This window comes from Micropterus dolomieu, unplaced genomic scaffold, assembly GCF_021292245.1.
Source record: "Micropterus dolomieu isolate WLL.071019.BEF.003 ecotype Adirondacks unplaced genomic scaffold, ASM2129224v1 contig_12488, whole genome shotgun sequence".
NCBI classification, from domain to species: Eukaryota; Metazoa; Chordata; class Actinopteri; order Centrarchiformes; family Centrarchidae; genus Micropterus; species Micropterus dolomieu.
Genome location: NW_025741474.1, coordinates 1 through 20,264, shown reverse-complemented (window position 1 = coordinate 20,264; position 20,264 = coordinate 1). Strand labels below are relative to the sequence as shown.

The 20,264-nt window shown below is 40.8% G+C and overlaps 1 protein-coding gene across 1 annotated transcript; it reads left to right on the top strand.

The window, feature by feature from the left end:
* Positions 1-199: 199 nt before the first annotated feature.
* LOC123966071 (matrix metalloproteinase-24-like) lies at positions 200-13,294 on the top strand (the record flags this gene model as incomplete). The annotated part of the gene is made up of 4 exons (XM_046042304.1): positions 200-305; positions 764-968; positions 10,455-10,616; positions 13,080-13,294. Coding segments are annotated over exons 2-4 (534 nt in total), but the record flags the coding sequence as incomplete, so codon positions are not given.
* Positions 13,295-20,264: the final 6,970 nt, after the last annotated feature.

Sequence of the window (20,264 nt, the reverse complement as noted above, 5' to 3'; positions counted from 1 at the left end):
ACTTTAACTCAACTTGAGGGCTCACTTTAACTCAACTTGAGGGCTCACTTTCACACCTGGCTAATTGCTGCATGAATGTCGGATTGTGAGTTTTGCCGTCTGAATCTGAGGTTTCAGAAGCCGTTCAACTAGCAGAGATCCTTGTCTGCACATACTGTGTGTGGTTGTAAATCACACTTAATGCTCTGTTTTTGCTTTCCCGCAGCATATCTAACTTCACCCCTAAAGTGGGAGAGAAGGACACCCAGAGAGCGATCAGACAAGCCTTCAACGTGTGGCAAACTGTCACTCCGCTTTCGTTCCAGGTCGGTGAAAATGATGGCAAATATTTGAGCTTTTCATTATCACAAATGCGTCACCATCTGATGTTTTTTTGTGACTTACTCACTGATTTTGTTTATACTTGCATCTTTTTGAAGGTCGAGTTATGTACAATAGAATAAAAAGTAGAAAAACAAATGGACGTGAGCATAATAAATGTAAGGATGAAAAGCTGAGGTGTCTTGTTTTACCCTTTTTAACTACAAATTGTATTAATAAAATGTTGTAACAGATGTTTACACTTTTAAACTTTCACATTTTCATGACAAAGAATAAAAAAATCATGTTAAAAGAATAAACTTTGTCATATAAAGAGTGTCTAATAAACCTGACAAAACATCTGGTTACAATCAGACATGTAAGTTGTTGGGACAGTCTGCTCTGTCAGCTCTGCGTTTCCATATATTTTTCTTTACTCTGCTCTTCTGCTATCCCCGTTCAGGAGGTACCGTACTCAGAGATCAAAAACGAGGGTAAGGAGGCTGACATCATGATCTTCTTCGCCTCTGGTTTCCATGGTGACAGCTCGCCATTTGACGGAGAAGGGGGTTTCCTGGCCCACGCCTACTTCCCTGGCGCCGGAATCGGAGGGGACACACACTTTGACTCCGACGAGCCCTGGACGCTGGGCAACGCCAACCACGACGGTGAGGCATTTAAAGAGTTTCTGCATTTTTGTTTTAAGTGTGTCTTTGTACCTTGACTTTGGTCAGTCAAAAAGACAATGTAAGCACAACGTAAGGTGTGATGGCTTTAATTTTACCTGCACTCGTCAGTGATTTTTATCCTGTCCAATGTATTTTTAGAGTAATAAACAGCCACCATTAACTTGCTGTACTGTACTCGGGTGCTCCTGTAATTTAAGTCCAGTCCAGAGAGACACTTTGCTTAAAAATGTATCTGTGAGTCTTCATAGACAGAGCAGCGTTTACTGATCTGCTCAGCTCGCAGTGTCACGAGTGAAAAGGTAGAGGAAAAACTGATAGATCGTATTTGGACCAAAGTATTGGACAAATGGCATTTTTCAACTGACGATGCCGCTAGATGAAAAGTCAGAGCATCGCCAAACAGTTCTTCCTGAGGATGTGGATGTTTGTACCAAATTTCATGGCAATCCATGGTTTAGTTTTGAAGATGTTAAGACATTGCCATCCCTAGAGAAGTGCCACACGCTAATCATTCAGAAAGAGATATTAAAATAGTTTGCAGATGTCATGTTAATCTTTAAATTACAGCTAAATAATTACCGCTAAATAAAACTGATGAAAATTATGCTAAGCTTGCCGGTGATGAAGGTCACATGCTGTAATCAAGCAGCGCTAAAATGCCATCCAGAATGACTTTTATTATGACGAAGGAGGGGAAACATTTTATCACCCACCTTCCTCTGTAATAATCACGCTGTCCAAATGGAGCTTTAGAACTGCTTTCCAATGCTGAAACATATGCTTCATTGTTGGCGCCTTAGGGTTAGCCAAAGTCAAGATAGCTCATAGCTGGAAAGAAGCCGTAGATGTGGAGATTCTCATAGACACAATGTAAATAAAAAACTCCTGTAAGAGAGAGACTAGAACAATATCAGGGAACATAAATAACACCACAACCTAATTTTAATGTCTTGATTAATGACCTTACTTGATACTGTCTGAATCAAGTTAATGTTAGAGTATTGCTGCGAGTGTAAACAACGTGAATGCTAGTTATGAAATACCAACCTTTTAAATTATTTCACTAATAATATATGTCCTTTTGTAAATGAAAAGCTTCAAATGTGGAGACGTCCTCAGCCGTCTCTCCCCTATCTTTGAGAACCACACAAGTGTTTAGTCATTCGATGAAGAATGGAGGGAAAAACACTTCACTTTGTAGTTTTTTTCCCCCCCACGTTATTCTATCTCAGTTTGACAAATGACTAATGCCAGATTCCCTCTGCTTGAATAACGAACGTGTTGATAGAGAGAGACCCAGAGAGGGGGAGTGATGGGGATAGGGGGGTCTGTTTTGAGAGATTAGCAGAAAAGAGAATTAGCTTTGACAGAGAAGCTCCAAATTTGCCGTACAGCAAGTGAATACAATAAGTCTTCTTTCAGAATGATTTGACCCAGGAAATATTTCTCAGGATTCATGCATTACGGCAGTTTTTTATTTAATGTGACAGAGAGGTTTGTGCACACTCACATATACATGCATTCTTCAACTTTTTCCACGATTTAAACTATAGACTGGGTATCAATACAATACATTCAATACATCATGTTAATACAGTCAAAAGTATTGACTGATCAGTTAAACCTTTTAACAGCATGTATGTGAGTTTGCGCTCACCCAGGTGCTCTCGTGCACACCCGCCACAACGTCTCGTTATCTTTAAAATCCCTTCTCTCACACACACACACACACACACACACAGAGTAATTGAAAGATTAGAAACTAGATAGCGAGACGGCAACGTCCTCAGATGCAACGAACACTAATTCATGGTATCAGCTTCAGAAGGACAAACAGGCCTCATTTTCACCTCATCTTAAAACCTGATTTTTCTGCCGCCGCTGAGCGACAGCGTTTGTGATTAACCTGTTAACACCTGGAGGACAGAACTGAAAAACACATCAAAGACACAAGGCGGTGAAACTTCTGACTGCAAGAGATTTGTCTCCTGTTGTTTTTGTCTCCTCCTTTCCAGCTCAGTATCCCCACGAGTTCCATTCAAATCGAATCGATTTACGTCCATTGCCCGAGTAACTCAGGAAGTAGTGTGCAGTTTATGTCTCGGGTTAGATTGAGTTGTTTTGATTTAGCAAATGCAAGCCATGATGTAACATCGGCTGTTAATGTTATTTCCATGGAGTCTGACATTAGCTAGCCAACTTGTTATTTCTAATTCCACTTGGAGTTAGAGCTCAGGGACTGACCTGCGCTATGAAAACTGCAATGAGATAACTTCTGTTGTGAATTGTCACCATATAAATAAAATTGAATTGAACTGAACCATTTTGCTGACTATTACGACACATGCTGAGTGCCAGCTTAACATTAACGTTAGCCCCTGATGGGTCCATTTTCTTAATGCTAAGATAATATTAGCGAGGCTAATAATGTCATAACCATGACTTCTTTAAACTGTTTGCTTTTGGAAGTGCTTTTAGTGTAGATAGTCGCTCCAGGATTTCACAGGCATTTTTTGTGATTGTTGCAGCCTATTTAAATGTCTAAGACGTTGCAATGAAAGTTGCGATGTTTTGGGGATTTCTTTTGCGATAAAAATGTGAGAATATGTGAAATTTGCTAAGATAGATGTGGTTTTTTTTTTTACTTTAGAATTATAGTTGAATCATTTAACAGACCCCAACCCAAACCATGCATATTTAAACCAGCTCACCGAGATTCTTTAAGTGCTTGCAATTGATGCAGCAGCCTGTGTCGCAGTTATTTGTCTCATCTGACATCCTCCATGCATTTCTGCCACACTGTGTATGTGTTTGCAGCGGCAAACTGTTTGTCAATAGAAGATTTGCTTTTATGTTCGACCCCAATACTACGTGTTTTGCAAAACGGTTTAGCCCCGCTTTGGTAAAGAAGACCTGGATCCTGTTCTTCAGTCCTTTTTTGTCATCAAATGAATGTGTTTGTTGTAAACAAGGAAGTGACAAGCTGACGAATGACAACATTTTGCAGGAAACGGCGATGATCGGTCAAATTTGAGGTTGCGCTGAATTCACAGGGATTTGTTGAATTTGTGTTTATAGTTGCGATCGCGACATTAATAATGCTGGAGGGACTGTCCCGCTAATATGGACCTACGGTACTTTCGATGTAGTTACAGGTTGTTAAACATCTTGCTGAAGGACTGCAGTTGAAAATTAGCTAGCTGGCTAACACTGGCACATTTACAGTAATGTCTATTAATGTGTGTTATAAATAAATAAATAAATTAATGAATTAAATAAAACTGAACGCTTGTTACAGCAGCCTGATTATGGAGAAAGGGGCGAATGCCAAGCTCACTAAAATGACGCTGAAGCTGAATGAAGCTGAACTGAAACTACCTTGTGACCGTTTTTCTTTTAGTTGCAGGCCTAGTCGTTGTGAAATCAATTTATGAATGTCACATCTGCAATCTGTCTTTTAATTGATCAAGACACACAGCCACGCTGGCAGCTCTGTGAGGCTGTACTTTGGCACAGCGGTCCATTTTTCTAATTGGCACCAGACACAAAGTACAGCTGAGGCTTATGGGAATGTCATTTGTTCTGCAGGTATAAGACTCTTAAATTCAATTCATCCTCAGCCATGCAGCATGCAACATATTTCTGTTGTAGTTCTGTTCATTTCTGCAGATCATTGTGTATTTATTGTATATATCATTTGCTTTTTGTGGCACAAAGGGAACTACAAACTACATCTCATTTTACAACCCCGCTGTGTACAAATACATTTACCTTGTACCTTGTATTTGGTCATAAACCAAAGTATTTTAAGATGCTTGATGAAAAGTCAGAGGTCACCAAGTCTTAAGAATTTATCATCTATACCTTGAATATCTCAAATTTCATACAGTAGTTGTCAAGACATTTTACTCTGAACCAAAACATTCAGCCTCAGTCAGAGGATCGCCATTCTGTGCTAATGCATCCAATAGTTGTTGAGATTTATTTGTACCAAAGTGCTGGACTGATCAACTGGCCCACACGTCATCCATAGAGTTTGTGTTTTTCAATGTTTAGGGATCAAGGTATACAATCAAGTCTGTTATTAACAAAGTAAATCCTACATGTCACAGTATCTGTGCATTTAAATTGTTCACTTTCTCATTTTATTTCCTGTCTCTAAGCCTTTATTCTATTTACTGTGCTCTATCTCACAGTTTCCTCTTGCCAGCAAGCTCAATTCCCCCCAACTACCATTAATAATACCATCTTATTATCAGGTCACGACATAAGTAACATCTCCGCTTTAAGCCAAGTGCCGTAGCAGACATTATTACTAAAATGTGCTTTGTTCCTGCTCATTGCATGTATGTTGTATTTATGTGGATAACCCAGCAGGTTCAAAGATGAAGAAATTAAATCCTCTAGAGGGGAAGAGACACAAAATAAATGTCGGGAATTAAATATTATTCATCTGAAACTAATAGTTAGAGCTTGAACTCAGGGTCTGAAATTACCACTACCAAACACCAAATGCCATAACATTTAAATTCTTCTCTTTTAAATAAGTGTGGGTCTCTGCCTGTATATTTACCCTTTACACACAAATGCATCCTCTTATTTTTATAATTTACATTTGTGATCCATAAGTGACGGAGCAAGTGGTGAATAAATCTGCTAATAGAAAGTATATTTCACGCAGGACTCATTTCTAGACTGGAATAGGTTTGAAAAGGGGGGGAAGGTTAAAATAAATGTTCCGCATATTAATGATTTCAGACAGAGAAAAATAAATAGTCTTGGCAGGTTCTTTTTTGTACTTTACCAGTACTTGGCAGGTAAGCCAAAAAGTTAATTTCACAAGCTGCTTGTACAAAATGATCTCTGGCATGCAAACTCATCTCCGCCAAGAAGGAACATTTCAGCGGGGGGGAACTGCTCGAGTCGAACAAAGCAGACTCTGTGGACACGTCAAACTGGGATTACTTGAGAGACAGGTTTCATCACAGCAATATCAAACATCGTCTTTATCGCAGGCAGGCAGACGACTGCAGGGGCAAACATGATAGAGGAAGCCGTTATCGTCACTGCGGGGTGCCGAAGCAGACTATAGACCAACCACGAGGGGAGAGGCAGCCACATAGAGAGAATCCACTGGGGATTCCCTCAAGCTGTTGTACATGAAGTGTGCGTCTTGTGCTGTAAAATCATCTTTATCTTTTCTGCGACATAGAAGAAAGAGAGGCGTAGGGAGCGGAGAGATAAAGGCTGGGGGAAGAAGGGAGGAGGAGGGCTGTGGCGAGAGGAAGGGAGCTTAAAAGAAGGCGGAGGAGAGGGAGGAAGAAACAGCAGCATACAGGTGAAGGAGTGTGAGAAAGAGATTTCAGGAAAGGAAAGTACAGACTAAAGGAAACAGAGGGATGATTATATGAATATTAATCAGGTTTTTGGATGCTGGTACCAATAGTCTGCTTTGTAGCCACTCTTAGTCTGTCGGTCGCTCCACCACTTTGGTCCAGACTGAAATATCTCAGCATCTACTGGATGTATTGCCACGACATTTTGTACAGACATTCATTGTCCCCAGAGGATGAATCCTACTAACTTTGGTTATCACCTAAATTTTCCTTTAGCGCCACCACAAGGTTTTGAGCGAAACGTCCAGAAGACTATTGGATTGTTGTAAAAAAGGGATGAATGCTAATATTTTTGATCCCATCTAGCGCCACCAGCAGATTAAAGTCTTCACTTATCCAATGAAATGACTCAACATCTACTTGATGAAAAATGTGTACAGACATTCATGGTTCTCTGACAACAGATCCTACTGACTCCTCAGCTGATTTATTTCAGAGCGCCATTGGATGGATTGACGTTAATTTAAGTACAGTTGCCCAATTACAATTGTAGTCGTTTGAGTTTTCATCTACACTGAACAAAATTAGAAACATCATGAGCTGAACTCAAAGATCTAAGACTTTCTCTATGTACACAAAAGGCCTATTTCTCTCAAATATTGTTCACAAATCTGTCAAAATCTGTGTTAGTGAGCACTTCTCCTTTTGAGATAATCCATCCACCTCACAGGTGTGCAGGGTTGGGGAGTAACGGATTACATGTAACGGCGTTACGTAATCAGGATACAAAAATAAAGTAACTGCCTTCTGTTACAGTGCAGAAAATAAAGATGTTATCAGATTACAGGCCTGCATGTAATGACAGGCATCATTCTGTCTTAATGATTTGATGAATTGTCAGCAGAAACTCGTGTATCAAGCTTGTGAAATAGCATAAACAATGAAAACCGAGTAAAAGAAGTGACCGTACATCTGTAAACCCCAGGAAGAGAAAGTGGAGAAGACATTTAATGAAAGAGCTGAAAGAAACTTCTCCCCTGACCGTCTATACAGTCACATTAGTCTATAAGTCAGCTGCTGGCCACCGAGGCTATAATCTTCAAACAGACGAATAAAGAAAAAAAGATAATTATGTTCTGTAATTAGGTTCAAACTGAGTCAAACCAATTACCGAGCTGATGAAATGTATTAATTTGAGCTCTGCGTTCAGACCGTAAGAAGTCATTAAGCGTCTGACAGCGGCTCAGAATCTCAGCTCTTAAGATTACGACATGGAGCCTGGTTTTAACAAACCCCGCAGGAATACATGACATCCGGGAAAACACGGCCCTCTGTTCTCTTTGTTGCTATTATTTTGATAAGAAGTTATATGAGTACAAGTAGCACTGTGAATATAAAATTCAGTTTACGCTTCAGCTGGAAAATCATCCCTTTAAGAAATAATAAAATTTCTGTGTCCCCTCTTTTCATCTGTTTTAATCTATGTCCTTTCCAAGAACACATAAAAGGTCCAGTTTACAGTTTTCAACTCAAGTGTCTCGCATCCAGATAAAATCCAGATTAGATTTAAGATACTTTCAATTACACATATACGTACGTTGGCCAGATGGTAAATATGCCGTTTGCCTTGGTTTTCTCAGGCTACAAGCAAATCAGAGTCCACCTTCTCCCGTCCCGACAGCGGTGGTGAAGCACCTGAAGCTGTTTAGTGATTGCCAAAAATGCCAGAAGAAGAATAACTGTTAGCAGTTTAGTTAAAATTATTAACTGTATAAGAGAATTGGATGTTGCCAAAGTGACGTCACACATAGGTTTGTGGACTACAGTTTTGAAGCCTTGAGTTCGGCATTTTGGCCGTCGCCATGTTGTTGTTGTTTTTTTTTGGAGACAGAAGTGACCATGTTCAGACGAGAGGGTGAAGCTGGGGAGGCATGAGGGTGACGTCTGTAGCGGAGCAAGCGAGGGCTGCAGAGGGTGCGGCTGCCCTACGGGGCCCACAGGAGGCGAACCTAATCTGCCTGACAGAACTGTTTCTGACAAACAGGCTTAAAACTCAGGCTGGTTAAATACAGGAGAAACAAGTCACGTCTATCCTGATTGACAGGTCCCCACAGTATACTTGTCAATTACAAGCTGTGTTGAAGAAGACTTGAAACTAGCGACTGAGACCATAAACTCATTAGGAAAGTGTTTTACTGAGGGAATAAATCAGCTGAGAAGTAGCATCATTTTCTTATAGACTTCTATACAATCTAGGGCTGGACCATACGGCCAAAAATGTTATCACGATAAAAAGTTTCATATAAGTTTCAAACATTTATTAAATATTTGTTATATTGTTACAGCCCTAATACAATCACACTTCTTTCTGCAGCCGGTGAAGTCGCCCCCTGCTGGTTGTTAGAAAGAGGGCAGGTTCAGGGCACTTCAGTATTGGCTTCACTTTTCAGACTCGCTTGCTTACAACCAGTGCTTAATATGAAAAAACAAATTGGTGCCAGTACTCCCCATTTACATGTTGGCATGTATACTGGCTAGTTTGATTAAGGCTAATGTTAGTTTATTGATTATAATTTCAGTTTACTTTATAGTTTACGATGTAGCTTACCACTAGTTTAATATTAATTCCAGTTACAGCAGTTTTATGTTTGTGGGTTGTATTCATTAATTAAATCCTTGTGCAAGAGATATGGTCTACAGTGGTGGTAGTTCTCTGATTTGTTAATGCTTAGTACTAACTTATCAGTAATCATTACCATTCGTGCAGAACACCAAGTTCAACATTTAGTTCGCAGTTGCACGTCAACCTTTTTATAATGTCCTGCCCCATCCAGGCTGTGATTGGTTGGTTCACGAAACGTGACACTGACAAGCAACTTGCACATGTTTGGATAAAAAGCACACAATCTATTTCCTACTCGGCCGGTGGAGAGGGCGGAAAAGAGTACCGGCAACTTGTGAGAAGTGCGCAAGAAAATATCCTGGGACGACAAAAAGTAAAATAAAAAAAGAAAGTACCGGGCCCACTTCAATGCCTGGTTACAACACTAACAGTAGATCTGCAGCGGTTAGTCCAATAATTGACTATGTGCATCTTGGAGAGACTTATTAAAAACACCTTTTATCATTAACGCTTCTTTATTAACTGATATATCAGATCTGCCCAAGCCGCCAGTGACTGATTGTAAATAAGGTCTTAGCCTAATTTAGAGTCTGTTCAAACCAAAATTTATAACATTTTCCAAAGCTTGCTCAGATCACGAAATGTGTATATAGGAGCATTTAATTTGAAAGTCAGTCCTATTTGCACGTGAAATGCTGTTGGTTGTGTTTATGAGCAGATATTTTCTTATTTCAACTTCAACATGTTTGCTTGTTCCCGGGCGTATTTGGAAATCCTCAAGCAGCAGCACATTATTTATACAGTCACAGATTATATATTTAAAATCTCATTTTGTGTAAGTGTGAACGTGTGAATTTCACTCGATGTGGCACTAAACAGTTTGCCGTATACTCGTAACTAATCCCCGTCAAGCAGCAGCGTTTGAAGAGCTGGCTCATACTGGACTTTAAAAATAGGATTCAAATTCACAAGCTGACAGTCGCTTCCATTTCCCACAAATTCTCCTTTTGATGTGAGATTCATGTTACACTGATGATGAGTCAACGGCATCACAGACTGACTTTAGCTCACTTTTCCAGTTTGATGCCTGGGTCTTTGGTCTTTTCCATTGTGTTTCCACTGGGGAGGCTTTGTTCCGTTTCAGACAAGAGGGAGATGTTGAAACTGTGTCTGCCTCCAAAAACCAGCGGAAAGGCCTGTCAGCGGCACAAAGTGGTTCCTGTTTTCTGTTTTATTGCCTCATTTCTGCTTTGAAATAGTCTTTTTAAAAAGCTTTTTTAAAAGACTGTCAGTGATGCTGAAAGTGCTGATGTTTCTCTCTGGCTTTCTTTTATCTCTAATCCCTTTGTCTTGCTTTATTTCTTCCTCTCTCCACACCTCCACATTTCTCTTTCCTCTTCACCTCCCTTTACTCTTCTTATCCATGCTTTCTCTTTTCCTCTCCTCTGATCTTCTCTTCTTACTTGTCGTATCTTTCCCTCGCTCCCTCTCTCTCTCTCTCTCCAGGTAATGATTTGTTCCTGGTGGCGGTCCATGAGTTGGGCCATGCGCTGGGTTTGGAGCACTCCAACGATCCCAGTGCCATCATGGCTCCTTTCTACCAGTACATGGACACACACAATTTCAAACTGCCTCTGGACGACCTGCAGGGCATACAGAAAATCTACGGTAATCACTTTATTTATTTATTTATTTATCATGCAAATGATCCATTTAAGATGACGTCATGTCGTTCTTGTGTTGGTCTGTTGATCAAAATGGTACTGACATTGGTGCATCTACCTGTTTTTATGCGCACTTTCAATTTGTGTGTTTTAATGAGTGGAAATGCCTAAAATTCAAATGCTGCAATTGGTTAATGTCACCATTGTGGCACATCGCATGATGAATGTCGTTCATACTGTGAAAGTCGAGGAGGTAGAGCGGGTTTCCCGTTAATCGGGAAGATCGACAGCCTGTCGAAGTTACTGAACCTTGAACTGCGATTGATGGCTCTTCAGTCTGTTTCCATGGGTTTCCATTGGCATATGAATGTGTGTGTGAATTTACATTTATATCGGAAGTGACAGTTCTGTGATAAAACTATTGCATGATTAATGTAATATTGTATTGTAATATCTTCCTGAATATATTTACATTAATGTATTATTTGATTTATTTGGGCAAAATTTTAAAAATGTACAAAAAACATTTAACTGAATCTTTATTGCTGTTTATTTGTGCACATATCCTGCAGACAACTGAGTTACTGACATATTTACATCTCATCCACTGTGGTATTTCACGCGTAACAGGATCGTAGCATAACGCCACAATAGACGACTTACTGGACGCAAAAAAGACAAAAGTGCTAAAAAAAACTTTAAAACCACAGCTTTTGCTAAAGCCAGCCATCTCGCTTTCTGAACTTGGGGTCTTCTGAGGTCGACCGAGTTGGCGGGCAGGGACATTTGTCACTCCCAGTCTCATAACTCAGGGAAAAAACGTGGAAAACGAGTTGCAAGTACAAACACACTGAAACCTCGGTGACAAATCAAATACAAGTCATCTCTGGTTTTTGCTTTCATTGTGAAGCAGCAGCAGAAGAACATATTGGGTTAGCATTAGCTTAATATAGCTCTGATACAGCTGTAGGAGAGTAAACAGATTACATGCTGCATTGTTTGTGAATTCCTTGTGGAAATGAATGCAGTTTGAATCCAATGTGGGAATGCCAGACTCCGCCACTAAGAATAAAAAACATTATAAAGAGAGGAGATTACATAATGTAATACACTGGATGTCCATTGCAGAAAGAATGCCAACCATAAATAGAAACAAAAATGGGGTTTGACTTCATGAAAATCTTAAGGGCTTCCACTTTAAGTCCAAGACTTGAAGGGAAAACACACTTGACTTCACTTGAGACCTGAAAGCAAAAACTTGCAATAGCAAAAACAGCACACCTTAGATATTAATTATTAATTTTAAAGCCCAGAGTGAGGCTGAATTATGAAGAACTGTTGTCCAGCGTCCACCCGCTGAGCGCTCCGCTGGGGGAATATATATGAACGTAAAGCAGCGTCAGGCTGTAATATACAGTGCTGGTCAAAAGAGAAACAGTTAAACAACAAAATGCACGACTTTGTTTCTTTTCCTTTGTGCTCACACCAGGGACACTGTTCCGTTTCAGAGAAGACGCCTCACATTTCAGTCTTTTGTTTTTTTTCCTGAAGTGAACAAAGAACGGCGAAGGCCTGTCAGACGCAGACACGCTTTTTTGTCTCCCCCGAAATAATCATGACAGCTTCTGTTGTAATGGGGAGTAGCATTTATTTGTGAAACAAAGAAGCAGCAAAATGAAACATGTCTGTGATGTCAGAGATAAAGTGTTAGTGATATATTACTTTTTAAGACCTAAACATTTAATATGTCGTTGGTACTGCTCGTATTGTTTTGCTCTTTAGTTACACTTTGTCCGGTTTCCTTTAAGCTTCAAAGCAGGAAGGTTATCTTTGTCCTTCAGAACAAAAAGCGATCTCAAAATTAAAGGTCATGATACACGGGTGACATTTTGAGTCAGTGTTGAAGGGAAAACTGGCCAAAGCAACGCGGTCAACAGTATTTTTCCACTGCACTTGTGTTCAGTGTGGCTAACAAAGCCTGTTATTGTATCTGCTGAGAGTTGATGGTATTTGGCTGCTTTGTCTGTCTAGCATCTGAAAATACCATCCGTCCACTCTGTGAGCACTTTTATTTCAAAAAAAGACTGTTGGTGTGCAAGTGCAGTTTACTGGACATTATGTTTCTACTTCAACCTTTAAAGTAGGAACATTTTGGAGGAAAGATGATTCCTTTTTCTTGAAATATTTAGTTGTAAATGTCTAGTAATTGTCTAAGAGTTTAGTTTTTTAGGATTTGTGATTAAAATCTGAAAACAGCTGCTTTCTGCTGCTGGGAACGTGAATGAATCCCTAAACAAAATGCTGTTGATCGCTTTTTGTCTCAGAGGTTCCAAAGCAATTTCTAAAACCATTGACACAGTGTCTCATGCTGTGATCTTTGTGTTCCTGTAGTCGTCTCACAAACCCACTAACAATATTTGAGCACCACAGTGTAATGAATCGTGTTGTTATCTGTGTTTTTCACCAGGCATCCCCACGGCCATGCTGGAACCCACCAGGCCCTTACCCACCTTACCTTCTCGAAGGACACACTCCACCTCCGAACGCAAGCATGACCGTCATTCCCGTCCGGCGCGGCCGTCCGGCGACCGGCCGGCGCTGCCTGGAAACGGCAAACCCAACATCTGTGACGGCAACTTCAACACTGTGGCCTTCTTCAGACGGGAGATGTTCGTCTTCAAGGTGAGAAGAGACCCTTTTTATGTGGAGTTTGCATGTTCTCCCCGTGTCTGCGTGGGTTTCCTCCGGGTGCTCCAGTTTTCCCCACCATGTTAGGTTGTCAGTGTTATTGACCAGACACTGGCAACGTTCAGGAGTCTCATTTATAAACGGTGCGTACGTACAAAACAAGGCTGGAAATGTGCGCACACCACTTCCCAAGAAAATGTGCATCCTGTAAGTAAACTCTGAACCACGCGTACGCACATAAAGACGAGAAATGAGAAACGGCGACTCACATGGCAGAAGGATGAAACTGTTTGAAATGAATAGGCTTACTACTGTGTAAAAAATATCGAAATATTACCTCTGAGTAGTACAGGCTAAAAGCCTTTCTAAATAATCAGACACTCGTTTGAGTGATTTTCCCTGAAGTGCACAATAAAAAAACACAAAAAGAACCAATTATTAAGGATAATAACCACAAACGGAGATTCTGTTTCTGCAAAAGAACACCTCAAATATGTTGGACAGTTTAATCAGGAATCATATTAATTAATAGGCTACTTGCATGCATTGAAATTTATTCTCTTAAATAAGTTGAACAGGAGGACAAATTATATATAAATTGATGCCGTTTTCAGCTTGTGTTATAAAGGGGCGGAGCTCCGGTGCCCCCTTTCCTCCTGTGCACAAGCGTTGCGTTAAAGTGCGTTTTTACCCACCAAACATGCTTCAGCTTCACCAAAGGGAACGTCGGCGTCACACTGAGTTAAATCTCGTTTTGTAGCTTCTCTGTCAGAATTTGCCTCCTTTTCTTCCTGCAGTCAGGAAGTATTAATATTAATGAGCGGCGTTTCACTGATCATTTATAGGCAACTGTGGGCGTTCGGACATGGAGCTCCCTCACATGCGTCACATTTCAAGTTAATTGTGATTTATAAAAGGAAACTTGCTTAAAAGTGTGCGTACGCATGGTCTGAATATTTTTTGGCTTACGCCATTTTTTTGGCTTTTGGGCGCACGTACACTTGGTGAGTGAGGTTTCCACGCACCGTTTTATAAATGAGACCCCTGGAGTTTCATTATACATTATTTTAACTGAATTCCACCGCAGAAAATATTTTTATTTCTATGACTTATTTATCCACCCAACTAGTGAATAGAATTCTTGTGAGTAGCATAAAGTGAAGTACAGCTTCATCTCATTATACAAATAAATCTATCTTGTAGCTTGTACCTAAAGGTGAACAACAGTATGTTGTGATGCAGATGCGCTCTTTGAGAACAGGATGCTGTTCTCTAGGTAATTAATGGTGTTAGCTGCTGCAGACGGGGAGTCATACGGCCGCGTGCTGCTATATAAAACAGCGTGACACTGGGGGATTTAGATAAAGCTTAATTGAACATTAAGTGGGGAGGATGCAAGACCTAAGCGGCTGTGAGCGAGGCACGGTCGCTCTGTTGCTCAAAAGGTAATGATCTGGCAGCGGGTTCGATTCCCACTGGGGCTGGCCGTGCTAAAAATGTGTGCCCTCGTAGCTCTGAAAGGCTGTTCAGAAGAAGAATCATCCCAGTGGCATATGGTACCACCCAGCCCACGATAATTAGCACCAGGCATGTGCTTAGTTAGTAGCTGATCACTGCAGCTCTGTTATTACGTTCATGCAGACACGCACACAGCAGGCGTTTACACGATGAGGTTCACATGAATATGCACATTTTGGATCAAAAATGTTAAAGCGGCCACTATAAAACAGAGAGAGGAGGGACGGCTTTCTGTTTTAAACATTATACGTGTCTGTGTGTCTGTGTGTGAGAGGACCAGCGTAGAAGAAAAATCCATTTTGATGTCTCTGATCTTTAAACTGAATGTTAGAAAAGGTCACAGACCTGTCTATCTCTCCGTCTGTCCACCTTCCTGCCCGTCGATATGTGTCTTTCTCTTTTCCATCTGCTCACCTGTCCATACCTGTCTGTCTCCCCTCTGGTGGATTTCTATTGGTCTGCCAAACTCCCATTTCCCCCTTGTTTGCCTGTCTGTCTATCTGTCCCTACATCCATCTGTTGTCCTACCTGCGTACACGTCTACTCATCTGTCTGTCTCACTCTGGTTCCCTCTGTTTCACTCGGTCTTTAAAGTCTGACTACAAAATAAAGTAGAATAAATGTGTATTTGTTGCTGACACGGGCAGCTGTGGCTCTGGTCGTCCACGATTGTGTTTGGTGTTTGTTTCGAAGTGTCCCTGAGCAAGACTCTGAACCACAATGCTCCCGGTGATCAGACCAGCACCTTGCATTTTTGGCACAGACGTACGTCCAAGTGGATTAGAAATGCAGTACTTATGACAAAATTTCACACGGATGTTTAACGGGGTACAACGGTTGAAGTCCAACCCAAAAGGTCAAAGGTCAACGTCACTTAGGAACAGAAGTGGAGATTGTGGCCATATTTCACAGGTGGTCAGACACTGAAAATGTAATATTTGACTCATGGGTCATCTTCAAACTCAATAGCTTTTTAGCCATAATTTAAGAATGAATTGGCCAATTCCAGAAGTCACTCACATGTTGACTGGAACATATAATAAGCAGCACAGTGCAAGCTTTTCTCCAAGTTGTGTTTCACTTTCTGCCTCATTCTGAATGTCGGGGGTTGTCCAAATCACCTGAGTGAGTTTCACCTGCAGCTCGTCGAGAAGCGGCAGGAGAAAGCAAAAGCACCACATTTTATGTAGCCATCCATCTTTACGTAATACTTGTGTACCTGTTGAGCCAATACAGATAATCCTCCATCGATCAGTTCAACAATGTTGTTACATTCAGTGGGATCATACATATGTATCATCAATACATAGGTTTCATTTAAACTGGGGACGCTGGGGACATGTCCCCACTACTTTTGAAAGCATTTAGTAAAAATTTTAAAAAGAAATGAACAAGAAATGTTAAAATAACAAATAAAAACGCTTTGAGAAAGGTTTATGTGCACATTAAGCAAACACGCAATGCAATGTAAATATAGAAGAAACAAATGTGCATCGTCCACAAAAAGTAACTTAAGCTGAAAAACTAGCCGTTATATTATTATATTTTCTAGCTGTCACCTGCCTACCTGAATTTTGTTTTCCCCTTTAATGGAAATAAAGACATTTCCACCATAAATTAGTGCAGCAGATGTCTCCAGAATGCAGTAAATTAAGTTTTTATTGTTTATAATCTTTCTGGGGGAGGACCTCCCAGACCTCCACTGATATATTTTAGCATTGAATATCTCTTAAACAGTGTAAAAATATCTTCTTGTCTTGTTCTCGTGAACCCAAAATTGTGCATCGTCACGTCTTGTGAGCTAAAAGTGTATCGTCCCTAATCTGAGCCCATGTCCCCGCCACCTCTCAACAAAAAGTCACGCCAACTTAAATTTAGCCTCAAAAAGACACATAGTACCATTTATTCACTTCCTTCCAAGTATTCACTACATATTTTATGTGCGTCTGGACAGACTTGGAGGTAAACCGTGACTTGACTAGTTGGTCAACCTCGGGGCAGTAATTATAGTTTTTATCACTTTTATGTGTTTTTATGTGAGGTAACATATCATTGTTTTAAACTACACGTGGACATTACAAGACGTTCTGCTGTTCAGTAGTCTAATAAGACTTGGATGCCCCAGCAGTGCCTTGCAGTTTGGTGTAATAAAAAGGGTGCAGTGTCAGTGCCAGCTCATCTTACTGATCCATTCTGTTTATTGATAGATTGGACATTTAAAAAAAGAAATAAGGCATAGCACAGTCTGTGAGGTTAGTGAGAGATGCCCCCAACCAACTCCTTTAATTACTTCACAGAATCCTGCATACTGTACATCACTAGATGGTAGAGAATATATATATATATTCATCATAATAACATAGCAGACATGTCTGCGATGCGTTATATGCATATGTGGAAAATACACTGAATAAAGCACAAAAAGAGAAGCAGACCATTGTTCTTAACTCAGGTCACCTCAAGTATCAACATTTCGTGGAACGTTAACTAAATGGATCATTATAACAAAATATAGTCGAACTGGGAGAAAAGAGCAGCTGCTACAGTTGCAGAGGGCCTAAATGAGATGTAGGTGGAGATATTTTAGGCTCAGGTGTATTTACGTATACTGCACATACATTGTATGTGGATCAGGTCTTTCAAACTGGGTCATTACCTGCTCTGTAGCATGCAGGTGTGTATATTGGTGTTGAGTTTAGGAATGTGTTTTTCCCTTAAAAATTTAAGAAAACTAATGTCGACACGAAACGTGCCTGCGAGCCAGCACCACACTGGAAGGGCTGTGTTTCTTATCCTTGTTTACACAACAAAAAAAATATATTTTATCCAGACCACCAAGAAAACGATTTTTTAACGAAGTTTTTCTTAAAATAAAGTCAGGTGACGTAGGATAAAGAGCGACAAAGTCTGTGGATGGTGGTGTAAACTAAGTGCTTTCACACGGGAGACTCAGTTTTAAGTCCCTTGTCAAAGAAAGTCAAAGTTGACATGTTTTAAGTTAAAGTTTGTAGATGACTTACATAATGTCTTTATCTTTACCCAAACCACCATGTTTTCCTAAACCGTTTACCACGTGTTAAACATCATGACTTAGGTCATGTACCTTACATAACATACTGAAGGTCCGGTACGCCTGTCGTTGGACTGGTACTTGCTAGTGCTCGTACATGTTTGTTTTGGTTCACTCTCACCGCTCGGACACCGTTAGAGGCAAGCTGGTGAACGTTTAGCAGCTGAAGAGGCCGCAATTTCCCTCAGGAGCTGGTGAAGACCAAAAAGAGAGCTAAAAGAGAGTCAGTGCTGGACTTAAAGTTGGGGATGTGTCTTGTTTTTATTGCCCCAAGAAGCCAAAAATATCAGTTTTTGCAGCTTCAAGTTTAAATTGAAAATATGAAAACTGTAATGTGCCCTTGTTTTTGAGATTAGGAGTGTGAGAAAGCGGACATGCAAACGTTTTAATGCCAAATGGGTCTCTAAACTGAGGATAGAACGAGAGCACAGTTTGGGACACACTTGAGAAAGACGTTTAAATCGCTTCTTTGATTGGCCAGCGCGGCACCTTGCTTGAAGAGAGTGAATTGTGTTTTTGAATCATGCGCTTGTTTCTCTGCTGTGGCCTCATTGGAATAAATTGGCTGGATTTTTTTTAACTGTTATTTGTCTTAATCTGCCGGAGTGGCAGATTTAAAAACAGGCCAACAGAAGTGGAGTGACGGGGCTGGAAACATCTAGTTACACATTGTACTTTTGCAGCATTGTGGGAGTTTATGGCCTTGAAAGAAACACTTTACTGTAACTTCAAAAATGCATCATCATCAATCCGAGAACTCGAGGACAGGAGCGTATTAAGACACAAAGCACTGGCGGTTTGAAAGAAGACACTCATTATGGGATGTTTCCTTGGTGGGAAATGCTCGTTTCCTTCGCTTGATGTGAAGCATTGATTTTCTTTTTTTTTTGTTTGGGTTCACACAGAAAAGCATCAGCGCCCAGTGGATGATGTTGGATCATATGAGATGGTGTGTGAGTGTGTCACTCAGCGGGGACTGTGCTTGGCTGTGTCCTAGATTCGCCGAAGCCAAATGATAATGAGCTAAGATTGATGTTCGCCTTCTTGTCCTCTTCTGCCTCTCGCTCTCTTCTTTGCTTTTCTCTTCTTGTCTTTTTGCTTTCTCTCCTTTTTTTCCCATCTCTTACTCTCATGCCTTCCACGTCCTTAACTCCCTCCCTTTACCTTGCATCACCTCACTTTTCTTGTCTTCTGCCCTCTGTCTTCTGTGTTCCCTTTGTTTTCGGCCCTCATCTTCCATTATTCTCATCTCTATGATAGCATGAAGCAGTGCCTGTGAGAGACAGCGGTATGCTACAGATGTATTCTTCTTTTCTTGGATATTTTTATTAAATAAATGTTGTGGGAAAACTGCAGAATACCTTATGGAATGAACCACACGACAGTCCCTGGTGGTTCCCATAGAAAAGCTTCGCTGCACTTTATCAGAGTTGGGGCTGTTAATTCAATTCAATTCAATTCAATTTTATTTATATAGCGCCAAATCACAACAACAGTTATCTCACAGCGCTTTTCATAAAAGAGCAGGTCTAGACCGTACTCTGTGATGATATTTACAGAAGCCCAACAGTTCCCACCAAGAGCAAGCACTAGGCGACAGAGGCAAGGAAAACCATGGCTCAGGGTGGGCGGCCATCTGCCTCGACCGGTTGGGGTGAGAGAGAGAGAGAGAGAGAAAGAGAGAGAGAAAGAGAGAGAGAAAGAGAGTGAAAGAGAGAGAGAGAGAGAAAGAGAGAGAGAGAGAGGGATGTAAGGAGAGAGAGAGGGGAGGGAGGCAGTCTACACAATATACACACAGAGGTACAGACAGCAAAGGTAATGTTGCTATAAACTAAATGAAAAATGGTACAGATATTTATAATAGTGTTAATGGTAACCATCGTAATGTTAATGATTATAATAACAATAATAACAATAAGACTAGCAACAATAGTCGTTGCAGTAGAGGGTGTCGAGCAGGAACACGGGGGCAGCAGGCGACCCGCAGCCACAGATCCAGACTCCACAGCTCCAGAGCCAGAAAACCTGCAGGAAGTGATAGGAGGAGAGAGGAGAGGGACGAGAAAGCACAAGACTACCAGAAAGGGGAGAAGTTGTGTTAGTAACATGCAATAATGGGATGAGGTTGCATACAGAGGGAGAGAAAGTAGAGGAGAGAGGAGCTCAGTGCATCATGGGAAATCCCCCGGCAGTCTAGGCCTATAGCAGCATAACTAAGGGATGGTTCAGGACTACCTGAGCCAGCCCTAACTATAAGCTTTATCAAAGAGGAAAGTCTTAAGCCTACTCTTAAATGTGGAGATGGTGTCTGCCTCCTGAACCCAAACTGGAACCTGGTTCCACAGGAGAGGAGCTTGATAGCTGAACGCTCTGGCT